The sequence below is a fragment of the Felis catus genome, chromosome D4, assembly GCF_018350175.1.
Source record: "Felis catus isolate Fca126 chromosome D4, F.catus_Fca126_mat1.0, whole genome shotgun sequence".
Classification (NCBI taxonomy): domain Eukaryota; kingdom Metazoa; phylum Chordata; class Mammalia; order Carnivora; family Felidae; genus Felis; species Felis catus.
Window position 1 is genome coordinate 61,085,739 of NC_058380.1, and position 23,021 is coordinate 61,108,759.

At 48.8% G+C, this 23,021-nt stretch overlaps 1 protein-coding gene across 1 annotated transcript in view; it reads left to right on the forward strand.

The window, feature by feature from the left end:
* GALNT12 (polypeptide N-acetylgalactosaminyltransferase 12) overlaps window positions 1-23,021 on the forward strand; it is a 38,096-nt gene that overhangs the window by 7,029 nt on the left and 8,046 nt on the right. Inside the window, exons 2-7 of the mRNA XM_011288676.3 lie at window positions 6,074-6,243; window positions 10,890-11,079; window positions 14,963-15,148; window positions 18,719-18,836; window positions 20,262-20,438; window positions 22,833-22,964. Of these exons, the coding sequence (XP_011286978.3) occupies window positions 6,074-6,243; window positions 10,890-11,079; window positions 14,963-15,148; window positions 18,719-18,836; window positions 20,262-20,438; window positions 22,833-22,964 (973 nt within the window). The remainder of the gene's footprint in view (window positions 1-6,073; window positions 6,244-10,889; window positions 11,080-14,962; window positions 15,149-18,718; window positions 18,837-20,261; window positions 20,439-22,832; window positions 22,965-23,021) is intronic.

Below are 23,021 nucleotides of genomic sequence, written 5' to 3' on the forward strand. Positions count from 1 at the left end.
AGGAGCGGTCAGAATACGAAATTATTGCTCGATGAGGACGTTTGCTATGTGTTACTAAAGAAATATGATCCAGCCTTTTATTTTATTTTATTTTATTTTATTTTATTTTATTTTATTTTATTTTTATTTAAAAAAAATTTTTTTTTCAACATTTATTTATTTTTGGGACAGAGAGAGACAGAGCATGAACGGGGGAGGGGCAGAGAGAGAGGGAGACACAGAATCGGAAACAGGCTCCAGGCTCCGAGCCATCAGCCCAGAGCCTGACGCGGGGCTCAAACTCACGGACCGCGAGATCGTGACCTGGCTGAAGTCGGACGCTTAACCGACTGCACCACCCAGGCGCCCCTGATCCAGCCTTTTAAAATTAATCTTTTTTGGGGCATGGGGGTGAAGCATCTAACTCTTGATTTTGGCTCAGATCACGACCTCAAAGTTTGTAAGTTCGGGCCCCTCCTTGGGCTCTGCACTGATAGTGTGGAGGCTGCTTGGGATTCTCTCTCTCCCTCTCTCTCTCTGCCCCTCCCCCCACTCTCTCATGCCCTCTTTTTCAAAAATAAATAAATAGAATTTTAAAAAAAGAAGAAGAAAATAATGTTAATAGTGCAAAGGTTATATCCAAGGGCTAAGCTGATTCTGATTCCAAAAATAGGTAACTCAAGCTTAGTGGCCCTGACACAGGCCCTCTCCTACCTCACTCTTCCCGCTTCTACCAAAACAGCTGCTCTCCTGCAGATATATATTGTAACAAATAGACAACATATATACGTAAATAAAATATTAATAGGTGTATCTGCATTTTAAAAGCCCCTGACTAGTAGACACGGCTCATGGAGAGGCTATGTCGTGCCGAGCCACAGCCCGCTAGAAGCTTTAGAAAGAATTAATTGCTTATACTCCATGAAAAAAAAAAAATGTGTTTCTGTGCAACCTAAAAATAAAGATTTTTTTATCAAAAAAAAAAAAAAAAACAACAACTAAAATTTAGTTCCAAATGTACATAGGTCCGAGGAGAAATGAATGGAAAGAAGGACAGTAAAGTTAGGTTTTCAAAACTGAGGTTTATTCAATGTAAACAGTGGTCCTTTAGTATAAAATCACATCCTTAACCGTTGGTATTAAAATGGCTTTCTTCCCATGATAAGAATAAGTAGGAAGGTAGAAAGATCTCCGCTTGACCAAATAATGCTGGGACCAGATGTCAGTCCCTCCTCAGTGTTTTTGTTTATATGTTTCTGCTGCTCTGCAAAACCCCAAAGCCCAAGGCCACTGTTCTAGAATGTCCAGGTACTCTATCTGTGTCCCTTCATATCATAAGAGCACTGGCTATGTTTGGCACTATTACTCAGAGCTTCAAAATGTTCCTCTTCTTTTTAATATCATGTCATAATACATCTAAGAATTTCTCACCTAAGAGAATAATCAGAGATAACCCAGAAGGACGCTTGTAGTAACAATCTTTCTCTGCAACATTATTTATAATAGCAAAAAGCTGTAAATAATTCCAAAGGTCCGACAAGAAAACGTGAAATGTAGTGCAGGTTCATGAAGGAATGCTACAAAGACCATCCAAAACCCATTCTCAGAGACTCTTTTAACAGTACAGAAGAATAACTGCACTATCATATTAAATCAAAAAAGCAGGGTACAGATCTATAAACAGCAGTGTGTGTGAGCATGTGCTCACACACAAACAATAAACAATAGAAAGAAATATGCCAAAAATGTTAACAATGGAGATCTCTGAGCAGTGGGCTTGTTGCTGATTTTTCTTTATATTTTCCTGCATTCTAAAATTATTCACAATGAACATGCATCATTTTTATATTCACAAAGAAAGATTATTTTTTTAAGTTTATTTATGTATTCTGAGAGAGAGAGAGAGAGAGAGAGAGCGCAAGCTGGGGAGGGGCAGAGAGAGAGAGAGGGAGAGCCTGACATGGGGCTTGATCCCACGAACTGTGAGGTTATGACCTGAGCTGAAACCAAGAGTCAGACACTTAACTGACTGAGCCATCCAGGGGCCCCCTTTTTCTTCTTAATTTATTACACTTTTAATTTTGAAAAATTCAAAGCTAGAGAAAATTTGTAAGAATAGCAGAACAGACTCCTGTACGTCCTTCCCCTAGATCCATTCATTATTTTGCCCCATTTACTTAACTTTTCTCTCTATGTGTGCTATATACTATTACACACATTTGAGAGTAAGGTTTAGCAATAATACCTTTTAGCCTTTGTTCCTTCGGGATGCATTTTCTAAGGACAGGGACATTCTCTCATGATACCATGATGTAGTTCTCAAATTAAGAAAGTTTATACAATACTGGATTTTTCCAACTGTGCCAACTTTTGGAGCAGCTTTATTTTTCCTGGACCTGGTATCTAATTGAGAATCAAGGGCGACATTTAGTTGTTGTGTCTCTTTAGCCCTGTCTCTGTCTCTTAGGACACTGGCATTTTAGCATTTTTTTTTTTTTAAAGTACAGGCTTACTGGTTTATAAAACATCTCTCTCCGTTGGGCTTGGCTGAAAGTTTCCTTGTGATTTATTTCAGCATAGGCCGTACCATAAACTTAGTGACTTGAAACAACAATAAACATTTGTGATTTCACATAATCTCTGTGGGTCAGGGATTCGGGAGTGGCTTAGCCGGGTGGTTCTGGCTCTGGATCTCCCATGAGATCGCAATCCAAATGCTGCCTGGGGATTTCATCATCTCAAGGCCTGATTGGGCCTGGAAGATCTGCTTTCAAGAGGGCTTATTCCATGCCGGAAAGTTGGGGCTGGCTGTTGGCTGGAGGCCTCGGTCCCTCGCCACAGAGACCTCTCCACAGGATGCTTGAGTCTACTCGCGTCACTGCATGGAACTGGCTTTCCCCAGGATGGATGGTCCATGGGAGGGAACAAAGAGGGAACCTCAATGTCTTAGGGCCTGGTGTTGGAGGACACATACTGTCACACTTCTGCATTCTATCCCTGCATGGTGGTTTTCAAATATATCCACACATTCTTAGCAATCATCCCCTTCAAAGGATGGAGCCTGCCTCTCCTCCCCTTGAGTGTGGGCTGGACTCCCCTCTGTGGAGCACAGTGCTAAGTAGTAACCACTTCTGTGAATCGGAAGCCCTTGGCGTCCAAGGATTCGCGTCCCGCTGCTTGGGCTGCTGGGGATGCCCTGTCGTCGCTTTAGGACACCAGAGCTGTTATGCTTCCAGCCTCAGCTGACTTTGACTCAAGTGTGTAGAGCAGGGCCTGCAAACACAGCACGAGCGAGGATGTGAGGGTGGTTGAGAAGAGCCGGCCTCTAACAGAGTCTCCCGGATACGCCTGTTCATGTGGAGGGTCCTCCCAGTGACAGCAGAGCTCTCTGCAGAGACTGCCCTGGAGTTTAGGAAGAGGGCCTGGAGCAAGACCCTGGGAGGGAGGACAGGTAGGGAGGAGGGAGAGGCAGGGAAGTGTGGTGCAGGGCTCTTCATTCGATCAGATGGCCCACCTGAGCGTCCGGCCGGGGGCAAGCCACGACCCTATGACCGGGCCTCTGGACATGAGGACCCCGGCCAGGTACGTGCCCACAGGCATTCTGTGAACCACCCAAGTTATCCCACTTCTCTGAGCCTGGCCTTTCAAGCGGTAACAATACATGCCAACACTGAAAGTGGTTTTGAGAGTTAAATGAAGTAGGACATTTCATTAATTTTAAGTCTTTTTTTTTTTTTTTTCATATTGAAGCATCTCTGAGATTTGGATGTATCTTAAAATCAATGCATCCTCCAGTTAGGATAAGCAACACTTGTCCTTAGAGGTTCTTTTTTTTTTTTTTTAAATTTTTTTTTTTTTTCTCAACGTTTTTTATTTATTTTTGGGACAGAGAGAGACAGAGCATGAACGGGGGAGGGGCAGAGAGAGAGGGAGACACAGAATCGGAAACAAGCTCCAGGCTCCAAGCCATCAGCCCAGAGCCTGACGCGGGGCTCGAACTCACGGACCGCGAGATCGTGACCTGGCTGAAGTCGGACGCTTAACCGACTGCGCCACCCAGGCGCCCCTGTCCTTAGAGGTTCTTAAAATAATGGTGTGTGTTCCAAACATTGGCGTCTTTAATTTTTATGAAATATTGCAGGCTGGAGATATGGTAGCAGTAAAGAATTGGTAACTTCTTAAGACGTCTCAGTTGTATTGTGTCTTATTATGAAAAAAAAAAAAGGCGTCCTTATATCTTAGATAGATTGAAATATTCATGGATGCTGTGATATTCTGGGTTTTGCTTTAAACTAGTCTGGGATGGGGCGCCTGGGTGGCTCAGTCAGTTATGCATCTGACTCTTGATCTCGGCACAGGTCATGATCTCACGACTCATGGGATAGCTGAGTGTGGAGCCTGCATGAGATTCTCTCTCTTCCTCTCTCTAAAACACAAAACAAAACAAAACAAAACAAAACAAAAAAACTCTAGTCTGGTGAGGGCATAGATGAATCAAGATACACCATGCATTGAGAATTGTTGATGTTGGGCAAAAGGTCCCAGGAGTTCCTTATAATGTTTGAAAAAATTCATGATGAAACAAAAGGAGAAAAAACACAAGAAATAAAGTGGATACATAAAGGGCTTTTTCTCTGCTTTTTTGCATTATTCAGGTCTCCTCTTCAATGTCACCTCCTCTAAGAGGCCCTCCCTGATTACCTGTTCTGTGGTTGCTCCGTTTCCCCCTTCCCACTGCCCTCCACAGTTGCTCTGTTTTGCACCCTGCTTTTCTTTATAGCACCATTACTTTCTGAAATTATTGATACGTTTGCTTATTTGATCATTGTCCCCTTGAACTTTTTTTTTTAATCCACATAGTAGGTGATCAGGAAATATTTGGTGACTGACGGGTAAGGGCCCACTGATGCTTTGCCTGGTACCGGCAGTTGGCTGATCTAGCTTTACTCCTCATCCTGCTTGGTTCTGCGTCCCTTTGACGTGCTGCACAGCCTGCTGTGAGGTCTTCCCTTTCTGCGCAGACCGGCTGGCTGGTCTTCAAGCATGTACGCTCTTCCGCATTGCCAGTCCCGCATTCCAGCCCAGTCTTGTGGGTGCCCGTCTGGGGTTCTGTTCCTCCCCTCTCTTGCCATTTCCTATGGAAGGTCTCCAGGCACGGCCCAGTCCCTGGGATGACATTGGGAGTTTCTCGTGAGCCACTCTGAGAAGAGAATTCTCTGTCAACTAGGGAAACTCCTTAGGAAGTAGCTGGAAACCCTACTAAAGAAAGAGGAAACTTATTGGTTCCTATCACTGCCAGTCAAGGCACATGCCCCCACCCCCACCGGGAGGCCACAGAGTGGGGCAAGGGGCGGGGTGGGTACTGGAAGGGGGTTGGTCAGTGTCCTCTGTGCAGCCCTTCTGGACTGTTTGCACATTCTAGCAGTGGCTCTGGTTTCTGCACACACCACCTTTGTAAGCATCGCTGCTGCCCGGGTAACGTGCTGGAGAGGGCAGTGAGATGCCAGTGAGCAACCAGAGTGCTGTGACTGACACCTGCTGGACCAGAGGTGCGCGTGTGGGCAAGGCGCCCGAGGAGCATCCAGAAGCGAGCAGTTGCCCCCACAGGCTGTCCCAGGGAGAGGATGGGGCTGAGCTGTTCTCGAAAGAGGACAGAGAGTTTGCCAGGTAGAGAAATGAGGGAAGGACATTCCAGGCAGAGGGCACGGTCTGAGCACAGGTCTGGCAGTGGAATCAGAAGGGAGAGGACCCACGAGAGAGGTGCTGAGGAGGGGGAGGTGGCCATCGTCCTCCCTTCAGAGTCTGCTTAGCTCGTATGTTGCTCAAATCTGAAATTTGCTTTAAAGGCTCAAAATAGTGTCCCACGGTTCAAGCTTCTTGGTGTCATTTTAGAACCTTTCTTAGACTCCGCTGGGGCTCCTAGAGGAACACTGGGGTCTCTGGAAGATCCCAGATTATTTTCCATTCCCTAGGAGGAGGTCTCAGGACTGTGACCTGTGTCCCCTTCACACCTCCATCCCTAGGACCAGCCTGGGCCTGGTACACACAGTCAGCTGCGGATTCTCGATTCCCTGAAGCTGTGTTGTATTTGCAGGTGCAAAGAGAAGAAATATGATTATGACAAGTTGCCCACGACATCTGTTGTCATAGCGTTTTATAATGAAGCCTGGTCGACTCTCCTCCGGACAGTTTACAGTGTCCTCGAGACGTCCCCGGACATGCTGCTAGAAGAAGTCATCCTTGTAGATGACTACAGTGACAGAGGTAAGCCCTCCACATGAGCTCTTGGAGGGGCCTGGCTTCCCAGAGCAGTGCCTGGGAGGCAAGAGTGCGACTCGGGAGGGGTGGAATGGGCCCCAGGAGGACAGGCTTTCTGTGTCTCCGTGTGCCCCGCCCCTGCCAGGAGCTGGGAGCCTGCTGGGATGCAGGTGTGTGGACAGAGGGCTCTACCACATGGTGCTACAGGAGATAGAGCACTCAGGAAGAATGGCTGACCTTAGTCTTGAAGTAGTATGTGGGCAGCAGAGGTGGAGAGAGGGTGTTTTAAGTGGAGGCACAGAATGTGGAAAGCCTCCGAGGCACAGTGTTGCATGATAGGCTCTGCAGGTAGTTCAGGAAGGACGGAGGACCAGCAGGCGGAGGAGAGGTATGAGACATGGGGAAGGGTGCAGGCGTTACACGTGAGGCTGAGGCGTCGGGACTTTGTCCTGAGGGCGGGGAGAACAAAGCAGGACTTTTTTTTTTTTTTAATTTATGTTTATTTTTTTTGAGAGAGAGAGAGAGCAAGCAAGCCAGGGAGGGGCAGAGAGAGAGGGAAAGAGAAATCCCAAGCAGGCTCCACACTGTCAGCACAGAGCTTGACGTGGGGCTCGAACTCACGAACCATGAGATCATGACCTGAGCCAAAACCAAGAGTCGGCTGTTTAACTGACTGAGCCAGCCAGGCGCCCCTAGGGCAGGGTTTTAAACAGGAGAGCAGTTTTGCCCTTTGAGGGATCCCTCTAGGCTGTGGGTGGAGAACTGTGTACAGGGGAGCTCTGTGGGGAGGCTGGGGGCTGTAGAGGCGGCCCAGGTGAGAGATGGAGGCTAGGAGTCTGGTGGTAGTTGAGGGAAGGGGAGGAGGAGGAGGGGCGTTTGAGACATGGCATCTGGGGGACCTGCAGGCCCTTGAAATGGGTTTCTGGGTGAATGGTGCTGCTGTCCCAGAGCTAGATAAGCCACCCAGGGCAGGAGTGACAGGTCTGGGAAAGGAAGTGGGGCATTTGGCTTTGGATTTGTTAAGTTTGAGATGAGATCGAAAAGGGGCAGCCCAGACAGGAGAAGAACTGAATCCAGGGAGAGGCGTTCCATTGAGAGAGTGACCCATATCCCTATAGGCCTGACCGGTGACCTGGGGTCCAGCAATTCACATGCAGTCCAGAGTTGGCACTCCATTTATTCAGCGAACATATTTTGAGCTTCCACCTTTGTGCCAGGCACCATTCTAGGCACCGGGGATTCTGTGGGAAACAAGACAAGTCCCTGCTCTCGTAAAACTCACATTCTAATGGGTGGAGAGGTAGGTGGGGATGGTCAATGAACATGTAAAGAATAATACACGATGACACGACACAATACAAAATAGCATAGCATAATATAGCAATATAGCATGTGGACTACAGCAAGGGACAAAGTGCTGTGAAATAAAAGTCAGAGCAGGAGAGTAAGGGGAGCTTGGGGATGGGCCCTCCTCTAGCCTGGTGGAGGGCAGGAAGCCTCCCTGAGGAAGTGGTTTTAAGCCAAAAGCTAGGATGTAAAGGAGGCAGCCCAGTGGCCCCAGTTGCAGGAAGAAGCTGGGCCATGCAGGCATTCTGCAGGGCAGACTGTTGGCCAGTGGGGAGGTGATGCGGAGATGAGGTGCCAGGGTGGGCGAGGCCAGACCAGGCAGGGCCTTGGAGGCCGCCATAAGGGGGTTTAGACATAAATATGAGCCTGATGGGAGCCGTCTGAGGGCTGCTGGGGGGACAGGAAGGTCGCTCAGTCTTGGGCTCACTGTGCTGCCATGTGGGGCATGGCCGATGGATGGGAGTGGGGTGGAGGGGCTGCTGTGGTCATGCCACATGCCATGTGACTAGCTGAACTGGGGGAGCTAAGCTCAGCTGAGGGGAAATGTCAGGGTCATAGCAACAGGGAGAGCCGTGGGCTGAGTTGTTAGTCTCAAGCCAAATTACCATCCGTGGGCCACACAGAAGGGCAGCAGCTACTGCTTCATGGGCATCTTGCTGTTTCGGGCTCTTTCTGGTCCGTCCGACTTCAAAGCTTGGAGTATGTGTCCTAATTGGTGGGTGTGTTTGGCCGTTCTCACAGAGACTCTAAACAACAGTGATTTACATGGGAAAAAAATGATCTCTCTCCCATCACAAAGCTCGCCTAATGGTCTAGGGCTGGTATGGCGGCTTCACAGTGTTGGGGCCTGGCTCCTTCTGCCCTGTATCTCCACATTCTCTAGGACATTGTGCTGCCCCGGTCTGCGTGCCCCGGGCTGGTTCTTCACCTTCTGCGTGCTGTCATCGGCAGGAAGATCTCATGGGGCTGGAGAGCTAAACTCGAAAGTTGCCCTCATATCCCATGGAGCAGAGCAGGGGTCACTTGGCCACACCTAGCTGCAAGGGAGGCTGGGAACTGTAGCTTCTGTGATGGGTGTTCGGCGATAGTTGGGGCTTGATGCTGCATGAAGCCCATTAGGCACTGGGCTCTGGGGTCAGGGCACCTGGGTCAGAGGTGAACTTTACCGTGAACCTGTCGTGGCACCTGGGCCAAGTCACTTGTCTTTTCTGAGCCTCAGTTTCTCATCTGTGAATGAGTTTGTCCACACTTAATCAGAGAGTGGTGAGGAACAAATGAGATCAGGCATAGGATGGACTCTCACGTCAGCCAGCACGTAGTAGGTACTCATCTCCCTTTCCTTTGGTCCTCTCCTCCCGGGGCTGTTTTAAATCTGTGCTGGCACTGGTCCGAGCTCCAGCACTTTGCAGCCACTCAACCTTGAGCAAGTCCAGCGTCAACCTTGGCTTCAGCCCCTATAAAGTGGGATGCTCGTCCCTAGCTCGCAGAGTCACAATGAGGATTAAATGAGATAAAGGCAGGTAACATGCTACGTCAGTGCCTGGCATATTGTCGTACCTGTACTTTTATGAAATATTAACAAAATGTAGAGTACCCCCAATATTTCAGAAATGTATTCATTCAGAAGCAAGGATCAGATTATTTATTTGATCTTCGTGGGACTGAATAGCTCCTCAGCAGGCAGGACCAGGGTATGAACCCCTTCTGCATAGCTCAGTTCTTCTCGTGAGTGTAAGTGTGGGTCTCTGTGGGGCCGAGGCTGCCCTCTCCATCATGGTGACCTGCGCCACAGACAAGATGCCTGCTCAAGCCGTGATGACAGGATTTGTGCCCTGCCCCTCCCCCTGGCCTTTCCACACGCCAGTCTGAGCTCCGTGCAGGGGCGCCAACCCTCCCCGGGCATGGGAGGGCAGTTCAGACAGACCTAGAATGGATGCTGACCAAATCCATAATGAGTACAAGGAGGCTACATGTGCATTTTCTTTTTTTCCCTTTATTTTTTTTTTGCACCTGTGTGTTTACTGGGCATAGCCACCACCAATTAGCTTTGCTTGGGAAGTCACCTCCCTTAGTCCTACTACCAGCTTATTTGCAGTTATATTTACGATGAAAAAAAATCAACCAATGAAATGCTTTTTTTTTTTTTAATGTCGGGAATATTTAGGGAAACATTTTTACAAACTGAAGCAACCTAGAACAGTTTACAGACTTTTCCCTTTTGCTGATGATTGAAGACTTTCAGACGACACCCACAATGATTAGGGGGGATTCTCTCATTTTTATTTTGCCTGATGGGCTCCCCCCACCTCCACCTGACCCACGGAGGGGTGGGAATCAGGGCCTCCTGCCCCTGAACCTGTGTGTGAAGTCTGGAGTCCTGAGGCCAGCCCTCGCTGTGGATGAGACCCTTCAACTTTTAAAGCCTCATTTCTTCTTATGCAAAATGGGACCAGCGCGTCCTCCTAACCAGTCTGCGTTTGTTTAGCAAGGCTGAGAGATTGAAGAAAGCTCTGGGAGGCAGTATTAAGCCTATGGATTCAAGCCAGGGCTGCTGGGTTAAAATCCTGGCTCCTTAGCTCACTTGTTCTGCGATCTTGACACATTACTTAGCCTCTCTGGCCTCAGTGTTCTCATCTATCAATGGGGATAGTCGTAGTACCTACCTCATGGGAAAGTTCTGAGGCTCTGATGAGTTCATATAAATCACGTGGACAGTAATTCTTACAATAGGCCCTCTAGTGGTAGCTGCCATTATTATTATTACTATTACTGTGTCAAATGAAATGAGCTCCTGAGAAAATTTGCGTTAACATAAATATAAATAAAATTTGTCAACATAATTCCACATACATTAAAATTTTATAACACGTTACATAATTAGTTAGTATAAATAAACCAAGTGTATATTAACCCAGTGTTCCTGAAAAATGGTGGTTGGGCAATTTTTGTGTGTTTTATTTTTAAATGTTCGCAAGTCAAGGTGTAATGTATTTTTGAGGGGGTAACAGCTTTATTGAGATATATCCAGACACCACATGCACCCATTTCAAGCACACAATTCAGTGTGCGTGTGTTTTGACGGGGAACCCTGGGTGGTTCTGGGATTCCTCTGCCCCAGCCACCCACCCCTGGCCTTCGTCGTACACGTCCAGCCTTGGTTCTGCGTGAGGTGAGGACATCCCAGGTAGGTGCAGAGCAAAGGAGGCTTCTGTCTATTCAGTTGTCATTTGGGGCTAGGGAGGGCCCGGAAGGATGCCGCTTGGCATGCGTGGCGGTGACCCCGCTTGTCTCGCTTGCCTCCCCAGAGCACCTGAAGGAGCGCCTGGCCAATGAGCTGTCCGGGCTGCCCAAGGTGCGTCTGATCCGCGCCAACAAGAGGGAGGGCCTGGTGCGAGCCAGGCTTCTGGGCGCTTCCGCGGCGAAGGGTGAAGTGCTGACCTTCCTGGACTGCCACTGTGAGTGCCACGAGGGGTGGCTCGAGCCGCTGCTGGAGAGGTGCGTGAGCGTGCGAGTGGGGGCCCAATGCTGTGCAGGAGCAGAAACAAATTTCTCACCTTGGCGCCTGGGTTCAGATGCCCCTGGGGCAAGTCCTCTGTCACTGGGCATGATAACAGTCTGTGCCCCACACGGCTGCAGAGGCCATTAAATGAACGAATACACATACAGCCCTTAGAACATGCTAGCATGTATGAGGCCTTGTTAGTGTTTACTTTTACCACTGTTTATTGTACACGTTTGTTGTGGAACACTTAGGAAGTATTTTGATCAACCAAGAAAAAGCTATTAGTCATATAGAATCACAGTGCTGAAGAATATACGTTTTGGTGTATTTCCTTCAAGCAAGGCTGTCTTATCCATTATACCCAGTACCTACAATGCTTAGGACCCATGAAATTTTTTAATAGACCCGCAAAAATGTTTTTATGTTAATTATTTTACATCAGAAGGAAAAAAATGAGCATCATAACAATGGATTTAGCCTGGAGTGTGGTTTGTCCTTCTAGCAATATAGTCATAAAATACAGCTTTAAATATATGTTATTTTTTATGAAGTCATGAAAAGTCATAACACAGCCCTGTCTTTAAGGTCATGTCTCCTGCTGTCCCACAGCCTCATACGCTAACCCTCCCAATCTGCCTGTCCTCCAAATCTACTGCCACTGGGCTCCTCTCCCCTCCCCTCCCCTCCCCTCCCCTCCCCTCCCCTCCCCTCCCCTCCCCTCCCCTCCTCTCCTCTCCTCTCCTCTCCTCTCCTCTCCTCTCCTCTCCTCTCCTCCTTTGTCTCCCTATTCTCCTGAGTCAGCATCACAGCAGGCAGGAGCTGGGCTGGCAAAGTCAGAGCTCCTCCAGGTGGAGGAGGAAGGTCCAAGATTGAGAGGGTCTTCGTTTGGTCCCTCCCCGCGGAGCAGGCAAAGGGTCAGAAGATCAGAGTCTCTGGGGCGCCTGGGTGGCTCAGTCAGCTAAGCGCCCAATTTCGGCTCAGGTCATGATCTTGCAGTTCGTGGGTTTGAGCCCCGTGTCAGGCTCTGTGCTGATAGCTTGGAGCCTGGAACCTGCTTTGATTCTGTGTTTCCCTTTCTCTCTGCCATTCCCCTGCTCGCTCTCTCTCTCTCTCTCTCTCTCTCTCAAAAATAAAACATTTAAAAAAATTTTTTAAAGAAGATCAGGATCTCTGCACTTGGCAAACTGCTTTCCCATGGCCTCTAGCACTTTGGTTGCCACGGTCTGTCTGGAAGAGCTGGGGACCCACTTTCCTCCTTTCTTGTGTGAGACCAGGCTGTCCCCCGCTCTGCTACTTCTGCTGTCCTATCTATATCCTGTCCCCTGTGGGTTCCACAGCTGCCTCCTTCTCTCCTCAGCTCTGATGAGCTTCACCAGCAGCAAGGACCCAGGGTTCCTCAGGCCTGTGATGGAATTTTACAGCATGGTGACAGCTAAGGGTTCCCTCTGGAACATGGACCAGTGGGTTTGCCCTTCACCACTTCCCCACTGTGAACACACATGGCTACCTCTAGGCCGATCTGAAGTCCCCTGATGCACTAATACTACCCAGCATTCCACTCCAGCCCATCCTCTGAAGGCCAGTGAGGCAGCCCTCCCCATAGACAAGTCCTTGTTCTATATCCCCAGATAAAAGGATTCTCCACCCTGGCTACCCATAGAACCCCATCTGGGTAACTTGTAAAACATACCAACTCCTGGGGTGCCTGGGTGGCTTATTCGGTTAGGTATCCGACTTCGGCTCAGGTCATGATCTCACTGTTCATGAGTTCTAGCCCCGCATCGGGCTCTGTGATAACACCTCAAACCATGGAGGCTGCTTCAGATTCTGTGTCTCCCTCTCTCTCTGCCCCTCTCCTGCTTACACTCTGTCTCTCAAAATAAATAAACATAAAAAAAAATTTTTAAAAGCATACCAACTCCTTGGTCTCATGGCCAACCACTGGATCTGAATCTCTAGAGGTGGCCCTGGGCTTCTGGATGTTTCAGAAGCTCCCCAGGGACCTAGGTGTGTACCAGAGTTGACACACGCTGGTCCCTCAGATGGTCCCAAATGGGAACCCTCCCTGTCCCTTGGACGGTCCGACAGGAGCAGTAACCATGTTCCTCCAGGGGCTTTGGGCAATAGATATTCTTTGGTTTTCAAGTCAGGTGGGTGGTGCTCCTGGCATTTTATGAGCCGGGACTGGGGATGCCAGACATCCCACAGTGTGCAGTTCAGCCCTGCACAACAAAGACTGGTTCTGCCCCAGATGCGAGTAGCATGCCTGCCCCCGCCCCCCACCCACGGGGCAAGCTGTTACTGGGCCTGCACACTTTGTAACCATGGTTCAGGGTCCTTTACTCCAATGCTGGCTCCCCCAGTTTTCCTTTTCTTATAAAAATTAGGCCACCCAACCAGTTTGATTGCAAGTCACAAGTTCTTCTGGTCTCTGTCAGGGGCTAAGAAGCTTCTTTGAACCTGCCCAGCAGGTCGGCCACTTGTCTTCTCAAACCTTTTAAGAGTGCCCTAAGTTTGTTTAAAGAATTTGGGCGGTGGGGGGGGGGGACACCTGGTGGCTCAGTCCGTTAAGCCTCTGACTTTGGCTCAGATCATGATCTCACGGTTTGTGAGTTCGAGCCCTACATCAGGTTCTCCACTCTCAGTGCAGAGCCTGCTTTGGATCCTCTGTCTCCCTCTCTCTCTGTCCTTCACCCCCTACCCCTGTCAAAAATAAATAAACATTTAAAAATTAAATCTTCCTCAGTTAGTGAATGCACAAGTTTTATTCATACAGTCTATTCTGAACAATGCAATTTCGCCGAATATTGTAATTCTTACCTGAGTGTGGTATTCACTTTGCCCCCTCTGACTTTCTGGGATTATTCTAAGGACACTTACAACTCAAGTCTGGTCGATCTCTGTTTCTTCACATTGCTCTGTGTGACTTATGATGTTTTAGGTCTCAAATTCCAGATAAAAGCCCCCAGAATGTAGCCCAGGGAAATCCAGTGTTCACACACAGGCCAGTCCCACTTCATCTTCCCTGGTGCACTGTCAAGTGCAAAAAAAAAAAAACCACCCCACACGATATGGCAGCATGCTGAAGGATGGTTGGGTCTGTGATCATGTTTGCAGAGAGAATAGCTAAAGCAGGCACATGGGCTGGTATTTTTCTCTACAGTAGTGTAACCTGTTTCACAGTAATAAAGAGGACAAGAAAAGACTAGCAGTAGGTCCCAGGTTCTCTGCCAGCCACCTTATAAACATCCCCCAAGGGCGTTCTCACCTTAACCCTAAGAGTAGATATTATCGTTCCAGGGTCACCCACAGGTGACAGGTTCTGAGAGGTTAGGTGACTTGGCTAATGTCACACGGCAAATAAGGGGCAGGATTCGAATTTTTATTCTAACTCCAAAGCTGATCCTTTGGTCTGGGCGCATCTCTGTTTTTTAGAGGGATAATTAGTTCTCAACACTAAGACATTTCGTTGTGATTAAATGAGGTCCCTCTTGGCAGTCTTTAGAAATTGCAAAATCTGCTTTCTGTCTTAAAAGTGACCTTTGGTTTTCACATGTCTTGACTTTCATGGAGGGACTCAGATTTATCCAGTATGTCCATAGATGGAATCTGAGTATTGAAGCTGGGGACTTTTCCTATTCAAGCCAGAATCCTTCCTTCCTCGGTCTCCCCCGCCACCTGAGCGTTCCCTGTGAGGATCACCCGCCAGGGCCTCATGTGGCTGCAGACACCTGCAACGAGAGACGTAGGCCTTCCTCACACGGGCTCTCCTCCCTCCTCGCGGAAGGATGAGGAGAGTCATCCCCCAATTCCCTGATTGTCCTCCCGCCACCTGTCCTCATGGAGAGGCACATGGGGCATCCCAGATGTTCGCAGGATCCACGAAGAGGAGTCGGCAGTGGTGTGCCCTGTGATCGATGTGATTGACTGGAACACCTTTGAGTACCTGGGCAATGCCGGGGAGCCACAGATCGGCGGCTTCGACTGGAGGCTGGTGTTCACGTGGCACGTGGTTCCCGAGAGGGAGAGGACGCGGATGCGGTCGCCCATCGATGTCATCAGGTTAGGGGCTAACCTCTGGCCACTCACTCCCTGAGCGTGCCTCGTTGCGTCTGGCCACCGTGTCAGTGAGGGTACCTGGGGAGGGCTGGTTAGCTGTTGTTCCCCCACTTTCTCCAGAGCATTTGTTTATTTTATTTTATTTTTAAAATCTTTATTTATATTTGAGAGAGAGATAGAGCATGAGTGGGGGAGGGGCAGAGAGAGAGGGAGACACAGAATCTGAAGCAGGCTCCAGGCTCTGAGCTGTCAGCACAGAGCCCGATGTGGGGCTCAAACTCATGAACTGCGAGATCATGACCTGAGCCGACGCTTAATTGACTGAGCCACCCAGGTGCCCGAGCATAATTTTATTTTTATTAAAAAATCTTTGCCACCCACATGAATTTTATGTTGGTATATTTTATTTATTTACGTATTTAAAAACTGTGGTAAAATATGCATAACAAAAAAATTGTTCACTTCAACCATTTTTTAAAGTGTTTAGCTCAGTGGCATCAAGCACATTTACAGTATTGAGTAACCGTCACTTCCAGAACTTTTTCATTGTCCTGTGCGGAAACCCTATACCCATTGAGCAATGACTCCCCTGTCTCTTCTTCAACCCCTGGTCACTTCTATTGTACTCTCGATGGATTTCCCTAGTCTAGATTGCTCGTATAAGTGGAATCACACAATATTTGTCCTTTTGTGTCTGGCTTCTTTCACTCCACATAAGTGTTTTCAAGGTTCTTCCAGAACCCCGTTCCTTTAATGGCTGAACAATATTCCACTGTATAGACATCCATGTTTGTTTATCCATTCACCTGCTGATGGCCACTTGGGTTGTTTCTATCATGTGGTTATTGTGAACAATGCTGCTGTGAATATTGATTTACTGTTACTGTTTGAGTCCCTGTTTTCAGGTTTTTGAGGTATATACTTAGGAGCACCATTGGCGGGTCATATGATAATTTCATGCTTAACATTTTGAGGACACACTGTCAGGTCCTTTTTCTTTTTTTTTTTCAACTTTTTTTTTTTTTTTTTTTTTTTAAATTTTTGGGACAGAGAGAGACAGAGCATGAACGGGGGAGGGGCAGAAAGAGAGGGAGACACAGAATCGGAAACAGGCTCCAGGCTCTGAGCCATCAGCCCAGAGCCTGACGCGGGGCTCGAACTCACGGACCGCGAGATCGTGACCTGGCTGAAGTCGGACACTCAACCGACTGCGCCACCCAGGCGCCCCTGTCAGGTCCTTTTTCAACTGGGGGATAGGTGGACCTGGGGGGTGAATGGGCCACCTTTGGCTAGTTGGTGAGCCTGGGTCTGAGTAGAGTGGGTTCAGCAGGGGCTTGGTTGCTCTCATTCTTTGAATTGTTGAAGTAATATAAAGGCTTCTTCCTCCCCTTCCAATTTCAGGAGCAAATGGGAGGTAGATATAGGGGTCAGGCAGAGGGAGATTGGACATCAGCTTTATTGCTGGTGCATTGAGCTGGAAATGGTGTCTTAGATCTGCACCCATGTTTGGCAGGAGGACTTCTGAGTTCTGACCTTGAGATGATCCACTGGCCAGAGGGAGATGCCTATGGAGACAGTCTTAAGAGATGGCGGTAGAGGGGTGCCTGGGTGGCTCAGTCAGTTAAGTGTCCGACCCTTGATTTTGGCTCAGGTCATCATATCACGGTTCGTGAGTCTGAGCCCCACGTGGGGCACACTGTCAGCATTGAGCCTGCTTGAATTCTCTCTCTTTCTCTGCCTTTCCCCTGCTTCTGCATGCCCCCCCTCCCTCTCTCAAAAATAAATAAATAAATACATTCAAAGAAAATGAGATGGGGGTAGAGAAATGAACAAGGCCAAGTCACATCCAGCCTAGAAGGCCAAGGACGAGGCTTTGGACTTTATCCTGAGAGGGTAGAAGCCACTGAAGGGATTTGAGCTGGAAATGACCCTGCCTGTTGCATTCTTTAAAGATTGCTAGGGGCGCCTGGGTGGCGCAGTCGGTTAAGCGTCCGACTTCAGCCAGGTCACGATCTCGCGGTCCGTGAGTTCGAGCCCTGCGTCGGGCTCTGGGCTGATGGCTCAGAGCCTGGAGCCTGTTTCCGATTCTGTGTCTCCCTCCCTCTCTGCCCCTCGCCCGTTCATGCTCTGTCTCTCTCTGTCCCAAAAATAAATAAACGTTGGAAAAAAAAAAATTAAAGATTGCTAGATGCCATGTTGGCAAGGGGCCTGGAGGGGGCGGGGCAGTGGGCAGGGACATCTTTAGGAGACATCATAATCTTCGAGTCAGGAATGATGGTGCAGGAGAAGATGGGGAGAAACGGGGTACTCCAGAGATGATGTGGTGGACGAACTGAGAGAGACTGAATGAGAATGGGGAAGGCAGGGATTGTGGTGACACCCCGGCTTCTGTAGGAGTCCTGAGTGACATCCTACTCAACTTTCACTGAACAGATTTGTAAGCTGAGGCTCAGAATAGGAAGGGTCTTATCCAGGTTCATACATCCAACCTGGGATGCTGACATGTACTCCCATGGTCCCCTCCTCCCCATCACACACATGTGCTCGGGGATGTCATGGCCACCTCCTCTTCCCTTCCTATAATATCCCTGGGTCTCAGTTTCCTCACCTGTGAAATAGGTACAAGCATATCCACTTTGCCTACCCCTTAGATTTTTGGGATGAAACACGTAGAAGGGCTTTGTAGTCTAGAGCCTTCCCTTCCACAAGGAATCTTGCTGTCCTTTTCTCATTGGCCCAGAGCTTGGAATGCAGGGAAAGCGAATACTTTGTCAAGGCCCAGAAGCACTGCCGGGAGACCTTAACCTTTTTAAACAGTTAGACCCTTGATGATGTACAGTTTCTCTACCTCTGAATACATTCCTTGGCATCTGCATGTCTTGGTGTGTTGACCTTTCAGCTTTCTGCTGTGGTAGGACAGAAAGCTTGGGCCATTTCTAGAACCAGAGGAACCTGCTGGGGAGAAAACAAGGCTGGGTGAAGAAGAAGGCAAAAGTGGCCATCGGGGTCCTGGAAGGAGGCCACTCATGCAGGAGAGGAATGGGCCCTGGAGGAGCTTTGAGATGAGAGCTGCCTTCTGTGGTCTTCTACGCTCCAAAGGGCATCTGTGTTGCCCTGTGACCCTGTGACCAAGGCCACCACAGCCCAGCGCTAGCCATCCTCTTGGGGAGCCTGTCTCTTTCCTCAGCTCTCTGGGTTGTCTGTGCTTCTAGAGGTACAAGGTTTTATCTCACCCTCAGGCCTGTGCTCATGCTGGTATCTTCTTGGAGAAACATTCCATTCCTCTTCTCTGCCAATTCCTCCGTGTTCTTCAGGCCTCATTTCCTCTGGGAAACTGAACCCTGCCCACCTGCCCCATGCCCTCCCCTCTGTGCCCACACAGTGCTGCCCGGTGAGATGTTTGTGAGCCTCCTAGGGCAGGGACCGTGGGGCACATCTATGCCTCCCTGCCCAGCGCAAGGCCTGGTACAGAGCGTAAAGTCAGGGTGTGCTTAGAGACGACTGGGCAGGCTGGAGGGCTCCCGACAATTCACCTGCTGCTCACACTGCACTGTGGTTATCACACTCTCCTAGGTCCCCAACAATGGCTGGAGGGCTGTTTGCTGTGAGTAAGAAATATTTTGAATATCTGGGGTCTTATGATACAGGAATGGAAGTCTGGGGCGGAGAAAACCTCGAATTCTCCTTTAGGGTAAGTATTCCAGTCTTCTCTTTGGACTCATCCTTCACTTGTCCCTTCTCTCTCTCTCTCTCTCTCTCTTTCTCTCTCTCTCTGGGAATGATGGGATTTTCCAGGAGAACCTGGCAGACTTTTCTTCCATGTTGATGGTTTTTATCTAACGATCCTGAAAGAGGATAGTAGTGGCGTGCACATTCTATAAACCTGCTTGCCTTCTTGTTTGGACTTTTAAAAAATTGTACTTTTCATAGATTTGGGGCAGGGAGGGGCCTTGCAGGTCACCTAGTTCTTTTCTCTTACTACAGCAGGGAGAGACTGGGGCCCAGAGAGGGGAAGTGACTGGCTCAAGGTCACCCACACAGTGAGTGGCAGAGATGGGGCTAACACCCAGGCCCCTGCTTCCCAGACCCATCTTGTGGAGTATTGATTTGCTTATTTACTTATGAAATAACCTGTTTAGCACAGTGACCTTCAGGCTTTGCCACATATAAGAATTGTTTAACAAAGAACTTGTTTAAAAAGACACATTTATAGGTACAGTCTCCAGAAAGTCAGGCTTAATAGATTTTTGGTAGGGACCAGGAATCTGCTTTTTGGGAAAAGCCCATTTACTGATTCTGCTGCTTGTGTCCCACGGATGCCCCTTTGAGAGGCCACTAGCATTTCAGTGGGTTTTCCAGTTAACCGAATCCTGCATTTTGAGCATCAACATTTTATGTTAACGTCTGTAGTTTTTAACAGAAAATTTTAAATTTTGGTAGTATTTTATATGGTTTCCTGCTTAGAGAGAGTTAATAAGAATTGGCCCTCCGCTGAGGACTCACACCCCCCATTATAAGTACAAGATACTCTCCCCGGTCTCACATCCTGGGAACCGTGGGGTCTTCACGGCCCTGTGCCCCAGCATGAGCTGGTCTCAGACAAGTCAGCCTGTTGAGGTTTAGGATGTGCTTTTAATGGTCTTTCTGCCTCTTCCCTAGGTGTCAGGCTGCTCTCTGCCTCTAGAAGTTCTTCCTTTCCCCTTCCAAACCTCTCTCCTTACTCGCTGCTTTCCTATCTTCTGTGGCTAGGAGATCAGGTAATGAGCCTGTGTTTTGCATAATGAGTAATGGGTTCCCAGTGAGGTCAGTTATGGGTGCTCCTGTGAGTCAAGTGCATGAGCTCTAGTGCATGGACTCTGGGATCTTGCTCCCGGCGGCTTGTTTGTCTTTGGGGTTGTGTTCTTGCTCTTTGACTGCATCCTGTGTCCTGAATGTGCTGGGGAGGTGGCCTCCTACCCCATGGAGGGTGAGGCCTGGCAGTGTTCATCATGATGTCTGTGTGCCCAGCCTCCTTGCTGCGGGCACGGTGGGCCAGCAGCTCACCATTCCGCGCCACCCCCCCCCCCCCCCCGCCCCGCCACTCACCCACCCGGCCTCCTTCCTGCTCTTTGCACAGATCTGGCAGTGCGGTGGGACCTTGGAAACACACCCGTGCTCTCACGTTGGCCACGTTTTCCCCAAGCAAGCTCCCTACTCCCGCAATAAGGCTCTGGCCAACAGTGTCCGAGCAGCTGAAGTGTGGATGGATGAATTTAAAGAACTCTACTACCATCGCAACCCCCATGCCCGCCTGGTGAGTTCCCCGGCCCACCTGTATCCCAGCTGGCCTCATCCAAACAAAAGCAGCTGATTCTGGCCTCCCCGCCATAGTGGACCTGGTTCCAGAAATAGATACAAGTATGGGAAAACTTTATCCCCCCACTTATAATAATACATTCATGTTGATTCTCATCATTTACAGTAATTATGGTCTGTGTCATCATTGCAAACACTGATTCAAGGCTACTGAGCCGCTGCTTCTCAGAGAAATACGGTGTTAGGTTCCTTCAGGCCTCTTGCAGGTTGACATTTTTGCCAACCGATCAATACATACAGTATACAATACGTGGTTTTGTGTATATTTCTGCCGAAAGATTGTTTGCATTGAACTCATGGCCAACAACACCGTGACACGTGCCTAATCCACGTATTTTCTCCGCCAGGCACAACACAGCCTTCTTGCACCGAGGAACACTAGCCAGCCCTTCAGCACCACACTCGGGGGCCTTTTAAACAGTGAGGTCACCAACACAAAGCAGCAAAATGTGGCACTAGGTGGGCGATGAACAGGACACTTGTTTACAGCGTGAGAGCTGAGACATGATCTCAGCCAGGAGCGTCACATTGGGTGACTCAGATTTTTTATCCCTCTCTGTATGTGTTTGCAGATGATGGTGGTGGTAGTGGTTTTAGGGTTACAAATAAGCTTTAGCAAATAGGTCCACTGCCTCTGCACTGGCCAGCTCTACAGGCCCCTGGACAGGGTGCCCACTCTGCACCAGCATCAACTAAAATGAAAATGTAAACCTCTTTTTCTGAATCCTCACAGCAGCCCTTCAGGATAGCTATGAAATTCTCATTTTTTATTTATTATTATTTTTTTAATGTTTATTTAATTTTGAGAGACTGTGTTTGAACGGGGGAGGGGCAGAGAGAGAGGGAGACACAGAATCCGAAGCAGGCTCCAGGCTCTGAGCTTGAGCTTGTCAGCCCTATGTGGGGCTGGAACTCACGAACTGTGAGATCATGACCTGAGGAAGTCAGACACTCAGCCTACTGAGCCACCCAGGCGCCCCAATTCTCATTTTAGATGCCAGAACTGAAGCTCAGAGAGCTTGCCCAAGGCCTCGTGGGTGATGTGGGCAGAACTGAGCCTGGGGTGCGTAGAACCCACTCCCTGCTCTGCAGAGCCCTGTGGACCTGCCCCTGACCTTGGCCCCTTTCTGCCTCTGGGCTCCAGGGTCATTGCTTCCTCTGTCATGCCCAAGGCTGCAGGGTGGAAACATCTGCTCCTTCCCATTACCCAGTCTGGAACCCACAGCTCTCTCTTCCTGAGGCTTCCCAAAGAATGACCATATTAGAGGGGCCCCACGTACACCTTTTGTCTGGATGCCTGTGGCCAAGTGTTAAAAGGGATATTTGGTTGAAGATGAGGGCACAATGACTCATCAAAGGAAGGCCCTCTGGGAAATAAGTAAAACTCTGAAATTTTGCTCAGATGTTTTCCTGACATTACCATTTTGTTAAGTATTTAGCCTGTTAAATTTTAATACTTTAACATCATATTGCAAGGACAGTAATAGTGCTCGGCACTGCTCTTGTGGCTATGCTAAATAGATGCTTGCTTTATTTAATTATTTAGAAGTTAAAAAAATTTTTTTTAATGTTTATTTATTTTTGAAAGAGAGAGAGAGAGAGAGAGCAGAGGAGAGTCAGAGAGAGGAGACACAGAAACTGAAGCAGACTCCAGGCTCTAAGCTGTCAGCACAGAGCCTGACATGGGGCTTGAACTCATGAACTGCGAGATCATGCTGTGAGCCACCCAGGTGCCGCAATTATTTAGAAGTTCTTAATCACTTGTTTTGTCCAGAAAACTAAACTTCCATGAGTATTTTTCACTGCAGCACTTGGCACTTACCATTGTAAGCATATGTTCAGACTTCAGCATGTTGAGCACATAAGGTCTATGTACATGGTTACATTGAGAATATTCACCTGTGTTTGAAAGTGAACGCTTCAGGGATCAGCAGTAATTCAGAATGTCAGGGTGTATGTACTCGACTGACGTCCACTGGTCTGTGATCACACACTCATCGATGGTGCAGATGCACGGGTCCAGGGAGCTGACGCAGCCCCAGGACTTGGCTCCCTGACTTCATTACCAGGCGCTTGGTGTCCTTCCCTAGAGCACCTGGCCACACCTCCTTGTAGCGAGAGTGCCCGAGAATGCAGTTGTTTGTGTGATGGTCTCTCCTGCCAAGGTGCTGTTGCTGTGTCTGAGGCTGGTCTGACCCTCTGAGCCTGTATAGGACCCAGCACACAGTGGGTTCTCGGTACACGTTGCAGAGGAGGGAAGCATCCGTGGAGAGAAGGCTTTGGTAGGAAGTACGTGCCCTGCAGGGACTCACTGCTTTTGCTGTTTCCTCAGGAACCCTTTGGCGATGTGACAGAGAGGAAGCAGCTCCGTGCAAAGCTCCAGTGTAAGGACTTCAGGTGGTTCTTGGAAAACGTGTACCCAGAATTGCACGTGCCTGAAGACAGGCCTGGCTTCTTTGGGATGGTGAGTGAGGCGGGCCTCTGGTGGGCAGGGGCTTCCCTGACCAATAAATCCTAGCCA